We start from the raw sequence: 13,519 nt of genomic DNA on the forward strand, positions 1-13,519 counted from the left end.
CAGTGTGCATGGTACTGCTTTCTTCATGGCTTGAGTGTGAAAAATGACAAAGGGCAGGCCCAGAGAGGGGAGCATGGGTGGGGGTGGAGAACTTTACAGATAGCAAGAATCATCCCTCTCTCCCATAACACCTTTTATGCCCATAGTTTGCTTAAACAAACAAACCAACTTGATTATTCTGCCCTTCTTTCTGCGTGTATGTGTTTTTAAAGAATTAGATAAATAAACACTGCCATGGCATGCACTGTTTATAGTAAATCCCAAATAGCTGCATCAAGATGTGACCTCCTGGGGCTGGGACATGGGAAGGGGAACATGTGGCAGGGGACGAAAGGAACAGGCAGATAATTGGATCTTCCCCTGGCACCAAACTGTGGATCTGAATGTTATTGTTCCTTGGAAATAATTTGACCTTGTTGGCACCACAGTGAGCTCCAATTAGCAATTTCCAACAGTCTAATGGATGACTTGTCACTCGGCATTGCTGTCTTATGACTGATGGAGCAAGATTAATTCTCTTCCAGGAGTGGTGGGGTTTTTTTTGGTGGGGGGAGTGGGGGAGGGTGGTATTGACGTAGGATTTCTTGTTTTGTTTTTGTTTGGGATTTGTTGGGGGCAAGAGGGAGGCTGCAGTCAGCATGAAAACATCGTTCCTATATTTTTGGAAACCTCTGCACCCTTTGAACCAGATCAAAATGTTATCTTAATTAATAAGCAGTTCCTGAGAGGGACCAAAATAAATGTCTGGGATGGTTTCAGGATGTTTTCTGTGCCATTTCTGTCAGGTGTAATTAAGCGATGTAACTTGCCAAGGAGCGGGGTGAGAGGGTGAAGTCTCTTCTGGACCCTGATGAGATTGGGGTTCCTGTGTGAAGGGGAGCAACTTCATCTCCCCTTTTGTCCCTGTAGTCAGTGGAGGGACTGGACCAGTTCCTTTATTGTTAGTCAATCAACAAGCATCTTTTAAGTACTTACTATGTTCCCGGCACTGTGAAATGAGGGTTGGGAATACAAATAAAGGCAAAAGCAGTCCCTGCCCTCGAGGAGTTTAATATCTTGTGGGGGAGACAAACATGTAAATAAATAAGCACGTGTGAGTTAAGTGTAGAGTGGGTAGAAGGTAACCTTAGGGAGGAAGGTTGTAGCAACCAGGTAGGATCTCCTTTGGAAAGTAGCGGTTGATCTGTGTCTTTAACAATGGGAAGCCAGGGATTCAGGGAGATGGGGGTGAGGAGGGAGAAGATTCCAGGAACTGGCCACAGCCAGTGTGTAAGAGGATAATTAAGTAGGTCACTGTAGGTAAAACAGCATGTGAAGGGGAGTAAATTGGAAGGAGGTTAGAGAGGTAGGAGGTGGTCAGATTGTGAAGAACGTCCTGTTGGCTACTAACAACTCAAGGCTGCTCACCCCAATAGGGACTGCAGTGGTGCCCTAGGGGACCTGGACTGTCTGCTTCGGTGGATTCGGGTCAGGTTAGTCATCAGTTAAGGCAAGGAAACAGAGACAGTTAGAAGGGACTTTTCACATCCAAGTGAAAAGAAAGAAACCAAGAGAACCACGATTATCTTTTCTCCTCTCTCTCTCTCTCTCTCTCTCTCTCTCTCTCTCTCTCTCTCTCTCTCTCTCTTTTAGGGAGTAGGAGGAGAAGAGGAGGAGAGTAGGAGTAAGGAAAGAGCAATGATAGGGGTTTCTTTCTTTGGGCTTTATCAAAGACAAGTTGAAAGGAGATATTGAACCTGAAGGTAGTTTGCTGATAACTTTCTTTTGAACTTTGGGTTTGGTTTAGATAAGCAGGGGAGGCTTGCATCTTTAGCCAGGACCTCTTCTGAGTTAAGCTAAGCGGGGTGCTTTGAAGACTGAGCCCTCATCTTTTTTTTAAGGATGGGGATTGTTGAGGGAGGGGACTTTGAAGCTGAAAAAAATTGTTTGCATTTAAACTTGCTGCTTGTCAAGATGGAGCCAGTATCCCTGTGTGATATGCAGTTAAGGGCATTTTAAAAAAAAGTTTAGAGTCCCGCCCTGCCCCCCATACCCCAGCATTCAGAAGCTAAACTCATGGTTTATTATGAGATCAGCCCCACTCCCAGCTTCTGGAATGGGTACACATAAGCACTTTTGAACATTTGAAGGGTAGCTGGTAGATGGCCAGGTTTGTCAGGACTCGCCCCTAATTAAGAAAAGCTAGCTCTTGAGAAGGGTGGAGAGGCTCGGGCTTCAGCTTATGACTAGAAGTGAAGCCTATGGAGGGAGCTATGATATTAGTCAGTCAAGCCTGAACTTATATCCACTACAAGCTCTTGGTAGCTGCATCTCTGTAGTTCCATCAATATGGAAGATGGAATCAAGATGGTGTAGAGTAGGAAACCTTATTCAGGCAGATTGTGTTGACTGGCCCTAGGTCATAACAGAATTACTCAGCCCTCCTCTAACCTAGGTCTTTAGAAACTTGGCCCAAAGACACCCATCCCTCCCCAGGGGTCCAGCTTTGCTGAACAAATTTGGTCCTGAGTAGAGTGCCAATTGGAGAAGCAGATGAAGCTAATTGGATGAGTGCTGGGGAAGGTATAATTTTGCAGCTCAGGGAAACCAGACAATAGATAGGTCCTCAGAAAATGAACCACATTACAGGAGTGAAGGGTTCATATAACATGGAAATTCGTGAAACTGTAAACATTTTATACCATTTTCTCAATGAAGTTATCCCTGATCCTATCCCACCCACCACCCTAAGTGAGTAGAGATAATTTCTTTCTCACTCCCTTCCCTCACTTCCTTAAACCACAAATAGGACTTTGCTTGCCCCTTCTCTTAGACACTTTTTTGGTGTCTGGACTTGTGATTTCATTGGAATAGGAAATCCCAAAGATGTCTACCTCTACCAAGGTATTTTGACCTGCTCTGCAATTTATTTTCTTAGAAAGTTGCCTGGGGACTATGAGAGGTCAAATGACTGGCCCAGGGTCATCTCATCTTTTCGAGTGAGGCAGGATTTGAACCCATGTCTTCCTCACTCCTCAGCCAACTATCTATTCATCATACCATGCTATCTCTCCCTATACTTTTAACATGCATATAGTATTGTAGCTATTTGTTAGCTATATTCACCTATTAGAATGTAATCTTACTGAAGGCAAGGACTGGATCTTATTTATTCTCTCCTCCTACCTACTGATAGGTAATTAGTGTTAGATGAATATGGAACCCTGAGAGCTCAGTAACCCATCCACTGCATCTCACTTGCATTAAGCCCTACTGGGACAAATTTAGTGGGTAGAGTGTGACAGTTTCTTCCTCCAGTCAATTTTAGACTTGTCATTTGCATCATCCAATCAATAAATTTCTATCAAGTTTTTAAGAAGAGTTGGAGTTTGCAGTTGGGATTAGGGTCTCCAGCTGGGGCCTTGCTTTGGTCTGTTTTAGGGATTTATTGCTTTTGAACACTAAGGAATTAAGACTCCCTGCTGCCTCTTCCCCCAGGGTGATGAGAAGAGAAGGATGCTTTGTGTCACACCTGCCTTCCTCCTGCTTTTCCCCTCCCCTCCCACTCTATTATAAGACTACTCTTGGCTGCACAGGAACATTTCAATTCAATTGAACAATATTATGTTTCTGCTATAAATATTTTTGCGTGTGTACCTGCAAACTGTCCAAATCAGTCAAGAGCCGGGGTACCAGATCCTGTCCCCAACCTGCCTGAACTTGGATATAGGCTAATGTCTGCCTATCATCTCTGACATCCTTCTGTTCTCCACCCTTTTCCTTACTGTAGGTATACTCAGTTTTAAATTAAGCTAATCTCAAACTCTAGATCATACTAATTATAAGGTGAAAAATGTGGATTTACTGAAGTATTTCTGTAAACCACAAGAGGAAATCTTTTTTTTTTTTTTAAATGAAAAATTACTGACTTACAGAAAAAAATCATTTGAATGGAGGTCACCTAAGTAACTTGATTTAATTTTGTTTTTAAGAAAAGTATCAAACTTCCTTTCACCTGCTTTTAAGATTTCCAATAAAAATACATTTTATTACACAGAAAACATATACTCAGTTTTTATATTTTGGTAAATCAAGCAAGATGGAGAGAGAGTGCTAAATGTTAAGAGAAGAGGAGAGAAAGAATCAGACATAGAGAGACCGATAGGGAAGGATATAGAGAGTCATGCAGATAGGTATTTGGAAGGAAAACACAAGACACATCAACCCTTGAAAGGAGATGGAATGACATACATGGGACTAGACAGAAACAGACACAAAGAGCAAACTTCCATAGAGGACATTCCCTTTTTTGTGGCCTTTTGAGCTATTGCTATGAAAATATGAAGCTATGCTGGCACACCCAGGGAAATCATCTCTTCTTGTAACTGTTTAGAAACATAGCTATTGTGTAACTTGTGTCCACTTTTAGTGCACTTGTATTGGTCCGTGGCTCTTATTTTTCTCATTTATGGCCCTCTTACTTATTTGTCTGTGTCAGTGTCTGTCATTGATTATGCACTCCTAGAAGGCAGGAAGGGCGAGCACCTATGCTAGTTTCTCTGTATAGCTCCACCCCCTAGCCCCATGTTCAGAAACTCTTCCTAAATACTTTTTGATGATTAAAGCAAAAGCTGACAATTAAGTTGTAGTTTTTTTTTTATCAAAAAGGATGGAAGGAAGGAAGGATTTATTAAGCATCTGCTACCATTTTACAAATATTATCTCATTTTGTCCTTATAACGCCCTAGGAAGTAGGTGCTATTATTATCCTCATTTTATAGATTCGGAAACTGAGGCAGACAGAGGTTAAGTGACTTGCCCCAGGTTGCATAGCTAGTAAGTATCTGAGGGTGAATTTGAACTCAGGTCTTTCTGATTCCAGGCCCAGCGCTCAGAAAACAGGTATTATCCTCTCCACAACCTCTAAAATTAAGGATGTACTCCCAGATGTTCCATGTTCATTCACATTTCACATTCACATGTCATCATTTAATGTGATTTGGGCTTAGATCCATGGAACACTAACATCAGCTGTCTGGATCTGTTTCTATCCTTTGCCCAATAGCTAGACTGGCTATCCTGACCAAATTTTCAGTCTATTAATCCAATCTATTAATGGGCAAGTCTATGTGTTTTCTACCATCTTCATGATATGACTTGTTCAATATCTTTGCATGATATAGTGCTTTTAATATCTTTTTAAAAGATTTTTTTTTGCAAGGGGGAGGGCAGGATAATTGGGGTTAAGTGACTTGCCCAAGGTCACACAGCTAGTAAGTGTATCGAGTGTCTGAGGCTGGATTTGAACTCAGGTCCTCCTGACTCCAGGACCAGTGCTGTACTCACTGCACCACCTAGCGGCTCTGCCTCTAATATCTTTATACCTGACATGTGAGGTGGTCCCTGTTTGGCATAGGAATCCATGAAAGTAATTTAAATCATTCTTTCCATTGCACAGTCAGCTCCTTTCCTCCGAGATAATCCAGTTTACTCTGTATCTATATCTATGTCTATATTCATACATGTATATCTATATCTATATATATCTTGCATGTACATAGTTGTTTGCATAGTGTCCCATTAGAATGAGCAGCTTGAGGGCAAGGACTATGTTAGCTTTTCTTTGTATCCTTAGTACTTTAGCACAGCATACATAGTCCCGAATGGTACATAGTACCATTTATGAATGCTTGGCACACCAAGCATTTATAAATGCTCATTGACAGATAGCATCACTTTTTCTATTTTGTCAAGAAAAAGCAGGTGGATATGCCAATCATTGTGGGCAGCCCTCTGGGGTACTGGTTTGGCCCCAGTCTTTATGGACACTCCAGGTATATAATGAAAAGAGTACTAGGCTTGGAGACAGGAAACCAGGATAGAAGAAATACCAACTCAGTTCCAAGAAGAAGAGTGGTGTGGAAAAAGAGGGCACTGACCAGAGTCAGAATGCTTGGCTCCTGACTCTTGTGATCTTGGGCAGGTTATTTCCCTCCTTAGGTTTTAATTTCCTAATGTATAAAATGAGGGTGTAGGATTAGCTGATATATAAAATGCCTTCAAAGCCTAAAATCCTGTTTTATCTTCCTCTCTTTGTGATCATGAGACTTCCTTTACCTTCTGACTGAGCCTGTGTCTTTTTTGTTTCTCACAGGGTTGTTGTGAGGAAAGCAATTTTTAACTGAAAAGCTCTATCTAGATGTGAATCATCATCATCATCATCATCGCCATCATCATTATCATGACAAAACTGTGGATAGGTGGCTAGTCTAGGCAGTCTGACATCTAGTTCCCCAGACATGCTCAGCTTCCCTTTGTAACCCATGGGATATGGGTCATGCCTTTGTGACCTTTGGCGATTCACACAGGTATGATCAATCCCATGTGGCTTACTAATGGAGCTTAGACACTGAGCCTCTTGAAGCCTCAATTTCCTTATCTGAAACATGAAAAGTTTGGATTAGTTTATCTCTAATGTCCCTTCCAGATCTAAGCCTCATATTCCCATGATCCACAAATTCGCCAAAATCCTTCTTAAACTTCTTGGTCTCTTGATACCTGTGCCATCTCTCTGCTTAATTTGACTTGTCCTAAAACTGACTCAAAAAAGTGCTCCCTATTCCTAATGATTCTGGGCTTGGCGAACAAGCCTGCCTTCACTCTCTCCATTCTGGGCGTGATTTTGTAGATTTAGCCATATCCCTTTTCCACCCATGTCATTCCATGCTGAAGAACCCAACCTCAAGCTCAGAAGCAGTGGCCATTCACGGGTGTGCTAACACCCTGCCTTCCAACCTTGGGGAAGTTTGGATAGAATCTTTGGTTGCTCAATGTTCTGAATCTTTCTGTGTCCAGCCTTGTTTGTTAGGTGGAACTAATGCAAAAGTAATGCTGCCTGATTTCCTTTTATCCAGCTGCCTCATTTCTTGAGGGTCCTGGATGTCTTCACATGTGTTAACTGACTCTCAAAGCTGTTGTCGTTGACCACCATCACCCAAGTTACTCTTTCTTGTACCTTGAGCTTTCTCCCAATGGGAGCATTCAGCTTGATCAAGAGAGACAGAAGGGTGTAGTGTGATCTAGGACTGGGGATCAGAAGACTTGAGTTTTAATTCTGGTGTGGCTACTAACTTGTTATGTGACAGTTCACTTGCTACTTCTCTGCACTCAGCTTCCTTATTTATAAAATGGGGATAATGATGCCTGTCTTATTGAGACTGGGAGGAGGAAATGAGATGGCATTTTGAAAAAAAAAGACCCATTAAGCATTTTTCAAATGCAATGCGGCATCATTGCTTGTACATGAGATGGATGGTCAGTTATATTATTATAATGTTGCATGTTATCATATAAATAATATTATCATATCATAATAATTATTATTAAGGTCTATCTACCATGTTCCAGGTGCTGTGCTAAGTGCTGGGGATACAAAGAAAAGCAAAAGACAGTTTCTGCTTTCAAGGAGCTCACAGTCTAGTGGAAGAGGCAATGTGAAAATAAACATTCTAAGACTAGTCTGAGAGGGAAAGTACAAAGATTAAGGGAAATCAGATAGCAGGAATAAAAATATTTGGCACATTGTGCTATAATGGGCAACATTTTAGATGTGCTGAAAACTAAAACTTGATGTGGCCACTGATTTTAGAGTAGAGCTGATAAAAGAATGGTGTGGCATCTGAGACACGTGATTATGGAAGAAAACTTTGGTGACCTCCTGTGACCTCATTTGGACTGGTCATATGTACAATGACATCAATATGAAGTCATCTGGCCCTCCCACCCCTTTGCCCATTAGGTCTTAAAAGGAACTATCTACGCACAGAGGAAAGGGATGATCTTTAGCAGAAAGGACAGAAAGTGCCCTGGGTGAAGGACGAATCAATGACAGGGCTCTTCTGGCATGGAGTCCTTCAGCTCACTCAAGACATGTATTGTGTGTTGTGTGTGTCTGTGTTCATATGCGCCCACACTTTCCCCTAAACACTGTTGAACTCTGTGAGTTCCTGCCCTCTCCCATGGACATGAATTATACATAGATGCCTGAAGAGGCTGTGTATTTTATAAAGTTCTTCCTTTTTGCAGGCCATAGGCAGTTGTAAGTGAGTTATTTCCTGTTGCCTCTGGGCTATGGAGGCTACTCTCCCTCTCTCTCTTCCCTCCCTCTTTTGATTCCCCTCTCTTGCTGAATGGGCATTGCCTCAGACAAACTGAGACCTGGGAAAGACCTTAGCTTGAAAAGGTCAAGGTCTCCCATGGCATCTGGGGTCTTCTCCAGTTGTCCTGATCTCTGTGTTGCCACTGGACTCAAATGGCTCTAGAGAAGAGGCTGATGACTTTGTATAACCCTTCCTCACTTAAATCCAATTCACTTGCGAGTTGAGATGTCACCCTCCTGATGTCACTGGTCAAGGGACAAACAACAATTGCTGTATTTAAGAAGTCCATTCCTGTTCTAGGTTTTCTTGTGATTCCAAATCAATTCTGTCAAGAAACTCCAGAGAGTGGTTGGGAACAGCATGGGGAAGTAGGCTATTAAAAGCTCAATTCTTTTGGATGGAATGCTGGGAGATATCAATTTTCTAAGCAAAATGGGAATGACAAAAACATTTTTATAAGTTCATGTTCACCAAGGTAGAAGTGAACTTCCTGAAGTTCAGAGAAATCACTGTAAGGTATGGTATAAAAAGCTATGGACCTGGATGTGCCATTTAGTAGCTACCAGTAAGTCTATAAGCATTTATTAAGACATTGGGCTAAGCCCTGGGAGACAGTCTCTTGAGGAAGTTACAATCAAATGGGGGAATGCAAATGACCATGTACAAACAAGTTATTTGTAGGATAAATTGGAAATAATTAACAGAGGGAAGGCATTGGAATGAAGAGGGATCTGGAAAGGCTTCCTGTAGAAGGTGTGATTTTAGCTGGCATTTGAAGGAAGCCAGTGAAGCCAGAAGACAAAGATGAGGAGAGAGGCATGGGAGGCACCTCAAGAAAATGCCCAGAGTTGGAAGGTGGAGTGTCTAGGTTGAAGAATGGCAAGGAGGCCAGCATCACTGGATCTTAGAGTATATATAGCCTTAGACTAGTTACTTCATTTTTCTAGGTTGGGCTTTTTCCTTTGTAAAATGAGTGTTGGACTAACTGATCTTTGAGGCTCTTTGTACTTAAAAATACTAGGACCTTATGAATTTGCAGTAAAATGAGAGTTAGAGATAAGAAGATCTCAGCACTTGGGAAGGAATCAGTGTCTGGTATCTTTGGACTGTGAATTTGCTGAATTCAGCTTCCCTCTCAGTCACCAGACAGTGTGTGGTTTTTGCTGTATACACAAATCTTTTGAGAGTCTCCTTGTCAACTTTTCTCTCTTACCAATGCCTTTGCAGTGTCTTTGCCTCCTGAGAAGACAGATGGGCCAGGGAGTGGAGATGAAAAGAAGGCGGAGAAAGACAGTGAATCTTGCCCCAGCTCCAAGAAACAGCTGAAATTTGAAGTAAGTTTCCTCTTCCTTGGGGATTGGGCTGAGGCTTAGGCTCTGGCCCCAGGAAAAAAAAACAACGCACCTCCTTATTCATACTTGGACATGCTTGTGAAATGGGGGAGCTCTTGCCAATCCAAACCATTAGAGAAACCAGGACTGTTACCTTTGCTGTTACCCGTTTAAATTGGTTCCTCAAAGCTCCCTCTTCTGCCATGTTACTAGAGGCCTTTCATTAGTTTGTGAGTGCTTTCTAACATGGTTTAAACCCCCCAAAAGAAAAAAAAATCCAACTTCTTATACTGTTTACTCTTGGCTGTAGCCACCATTGGATGCCGATTTTTGCCCAAGGTGTTTCCTGATTAGATAAATACTAGAGGGGGCCCTATTAGGCAGAAGGCACAAAATCATACCATTGGAAATGCCTCAGAATTCATCTGGCCCAGCCCATACCTGAACAAGAATCCCTTTCTGCAACCCACCCACAAATGGTTGCCCATCCCTTGCTTAAGATGGGGGACTCATTAACTATTATTGTCTTTATACAGGTGACTTCCAAGTTTCAATGTACAATCCAAATCCTTTTCCTGAGCTCCAGTCCTACATGGCCAGCTGCGTGCTGGACAGCTCCACCTCCCTGTCTCTTAGGCATCTCAAACTCAACTTGTCTAAAACAGAATTTTACCTTGTAGCTCCTCCAAATTCTATTTCTATCGAGGGTGCCACTACTCTCCTAGTCATCTAGGATTTGAACCTTGAAATAATCTTTACTCCTCCCTCCCTTTTATCCCAGTCCCTCATATCCAATCAGTTGCCAAGTCTTGTTCATCTTGCCTCCATGTTTCTCTAATCTGTCCCCTTTTCTCCACTTATAAGATTACTCCTTTGATTCAGGCCATTACCACATCACTTTTTTAGTCTTGTAATTGGTCTCCCTGCTCCCGGACTCCCTCCTTTCTAGTCCATCCTCTGCACTGCTGCCAAATTCAGCTTCCTAAAGTACAAGTCTGATGATGTCACTCCCCTTTTCAAGAACCTTCGGTAGCTTCCCCATGCCTCTAAGAAAAAATACAAACTCTTAACTGACCAACTCAACATAGAGGTACTTGTTTGTGTGGTGTAGTGAGCAAAAGATAGCGTAAGAGGTCAAGAGGTCTGGGTTCTAACCTCACTGTGTGACCATAGGCAAGTAATTTCTTTGGTTCTCAGTTTCCTCTTCTGCAAAAATGGGGTGGCCATACCTACTTTCCAATGCCTCATCATGGTGTAGAAACCACTTTAGCTTCTCAAGGACTTTGATAGCTAAGTAAGCTCTGGCAAGTTCTGTTTAGTTGGAAAGGTTTTTTGCTTGGGCCCAGTGACAGATTCTATGTTGTCTAAGGAGCAGCGTGACTGAGTCTGGACAGACTATGAGGGTGGTCACAGGGTAATCAGGTTTTTTGCCTATAACAAATCACAAAGACTTAATCATGTGGTGCCATGGAAAGAGTTGGTTTTGGAGTCTGAGGGTTAGGGTCCAATCTCGGCTGTGCTACTGTGTTACATTGGGCAAATCTCTGCCCCTCTTTAAGTCTCAGTTTGTTCTCATCTGGGAAAGGAGGGGATGGAATTTCATGATCTTTGAGATCTCTTTCAATTTAGAAACTTATTACTTGAAATGAGATAATGAAAGATAAGAATAAATAATTCTTGGGGAAAGCATGACTTTTCAAACAAATCAATATTTATTATTATACTGATTTTATTTTAAGTGGAGATGAGTTTTCATCATCTTGGCAGATTGACTCCAGCAAGAAAATGAAAATAGAAATGAACACTTGTTCCTTTTCATTGTCATCAGTTAATTTGATACCAATACAAATCCTGCTTTTTACTCACTCTCTCATTTAAGTACAACCTAATTTCCTTTGAGCTCGTGGATGATATGAGACTTAATGGAGAGTAACTGGAAGTAGAATTCTTGGTGTTTTATCTCCCTTGGATGCCAGAGGAAATGACCGCACTTTAGTTTTTTAATGGCTGTTCAGGTGACAGCTTCATAGCTTTGGAGATATAAGGGAACTTCAAGGTCATTTGGTCTAACCCTCTCATTTTGCAGTCGAGGAAACTAAGCAATTAAGTGACTTGCCTGAGTTCCCAGAGGTAGCAAGTGACAGGGCCAAGATTTGAACTCTCTGACTCCAAATCTAGCACTCTTTACTGTACCTTGGTGCCCCTTAAGCCCTGAGTTCTGGTTTGGGTGGGGGAATGATGGGGCTAAGAGTAATGGAGCTAGAGGTCCCTTCTAAACCTTCCTATATCTTTTACATCCTCCATTCCTTTGTCTCCCTCTCTCCCCCCACCCCCCAATCAATTGTCAAGTCTTGTCCACCAAACAAGAATTTTAGGAGCTGCTAACTGGGACATGGGAAGGAGGGGTGTCATCTTGTTAATCAAGTCAGATAATATTTATAAAGCATATAGCACAGTGCCTGGCACATAGTAGGTGCTACATGAATGCTCCGTCCCTTCCCTTCCTTCCTCCCTGTTTGGCTCAGTCTACTTGGAGCTTATTGAACCATGCCTATTGTCAAGGGGCAGCCAGTAACCCACACCAAAGTTAGCCAGCCTGTCTCTGCAGGCTACCACATTATTCACCGGGTGTAGCACATGGTCACTGGGAAAGGGAACGCTTGTTCAGCTGGCTGGGGCATGGGGACTCTTAACATGTGGTGAGAAATCAAGCACAGATAAGTAGATATTCTGCTCCCATACCCCTTCTTTCTGCTCCCTCACATCAAAGCATCCTCAACACATAGGCTCAGAGGGGCTGGGAAAACAGGTAAATGGATTCACTTTACGATGAGGTATAAAGGCAGAAGCAAATGGCAAGTGTGTATGTTTTGTGGGGGGAGAGGAATGGGCGGGGTTCTCTCTTAGAGGTGTGTGTATGCACAGAGCGTGTTGTGTAACATGAAACGATGCATCTGGGAGCAGAGCTGGGACACTTGGCAGTTATCAGATGGGCTTGTTACAACTGAGGGAAAGCTGCCTTTGAACTCAGCATGGGATGGGGGGGACCGCTAACTGCTGTAGGGAATTGGTTTCAAGTCAGCGGGAGAAGCCAGGTATTCGAGAGTCTGCTTTCTCTTGTACATTCTCTCAGAAGCTGTTTGAAGCTGTTTATTTTACCCTCTGTTGGGTAGTTTTGCCTGTTGACTCTGCTGTGCATGGAGAGAGCTGGGGTGACAAAGGTTTGGGGTTTCATTTGGGGTGGAGGAGGGAAGCCAGTGGGAAGAAGAAGACAGACACAGATTGGTTTCCATTCATGTAACTGTAGCCATTCATTCATGTTTTCACTCATTCATTCAACAAACCTGTGCATTAGACATTTGGAAGATACAGAAATGGGTAAGGCATGGTCCTTGTCTTCATGGAGCCTTTAAGATAGTAGGAAACTTAAGAGCTTTTTTTGTGTTGCTTTTTTTTTCATTTTTACATAATGTGAATGGAAGGGACCTTTATGGTCATCTAATCTAACATCCCACCTAGTATAGGGATCTCCTCCTATAATCCCTAACAGGATCCAACTGCTAGATGAAAACATCTAAGGAACTCACTTTAAGACAAAGAAGCCCATTCCATTGTTAGACATTTCTTCATTCTACATACTGAGCCCAAACCTTCCTCTCTGAAACTTTAGCCCACTGGTCTTCATTCTGCCTTGGTGCCACACAGGATAAGTTGGATCTCTTTTCCACATGGTAGCTTCTCAGATATTTGAAGACAGAGATCACAATTTCCTCATTTATAAAATTATGGATGATCTCCATAAGTTTTTCTTATAGTAATATTTTTTTCCCCAATTACATCTAAAAAAAATTTTAACATTCATTTTCTAAAATTTTGAGTTCCAAATTCTCTCCTCCCTTCCCTTTCCTCCTCCTTGCCTGAGATGGTAGGCAATTTGATATAGTTTATACGTGTGCAATCATGCAAAATATATTTCCATATTATTCCATATTAATATTCTATATTAGTAATGTGGAAGAAGACACAGATCAAAAAAAATATTCTACCCCC

At 42.1% G+C, this 13,519-nt stretch overlaps 1 protein-coding gene across 1 annotated transcript in view; it reads left to right on the plus strand.

Annotated features, from left to right (window-relative positions):
- NKD1 (NKD inhibitor of WNT signaling pathway 1) overlaps positions 1-13,519 on the plus strand; it is a 115,173-nt gene that overhangs the window by 88,321 nt on the left and 13,333 nt on the right. Inside the window, exon 6 of the mRNA XM_036748465.1 lies at positions 9,366-9,472. Within this exon, the coding sequence (XP_036604360.1) occupies positions 9,366-9,472 (107 nt within the window). The remainder of the gene's footprint in view (positions 1-9,365; positions 9,473-13,519) is intronic.

This window comes from Trichosurus vulpecula, chromosome 3 (genome assembly GCF_011100635.1).
Source record: "Trichosurus vulpecula isolate mTriVul1 chromosome 3, mTriVul1.pri, whole genome shotgun sequence".
Taxonomy (NCBI): Eukaryota; Metazoa; Chordata; class Mammalia; order Diprotodontia; family Phalangeridae; genus Trichosurus; species Trichosurus vulpecula.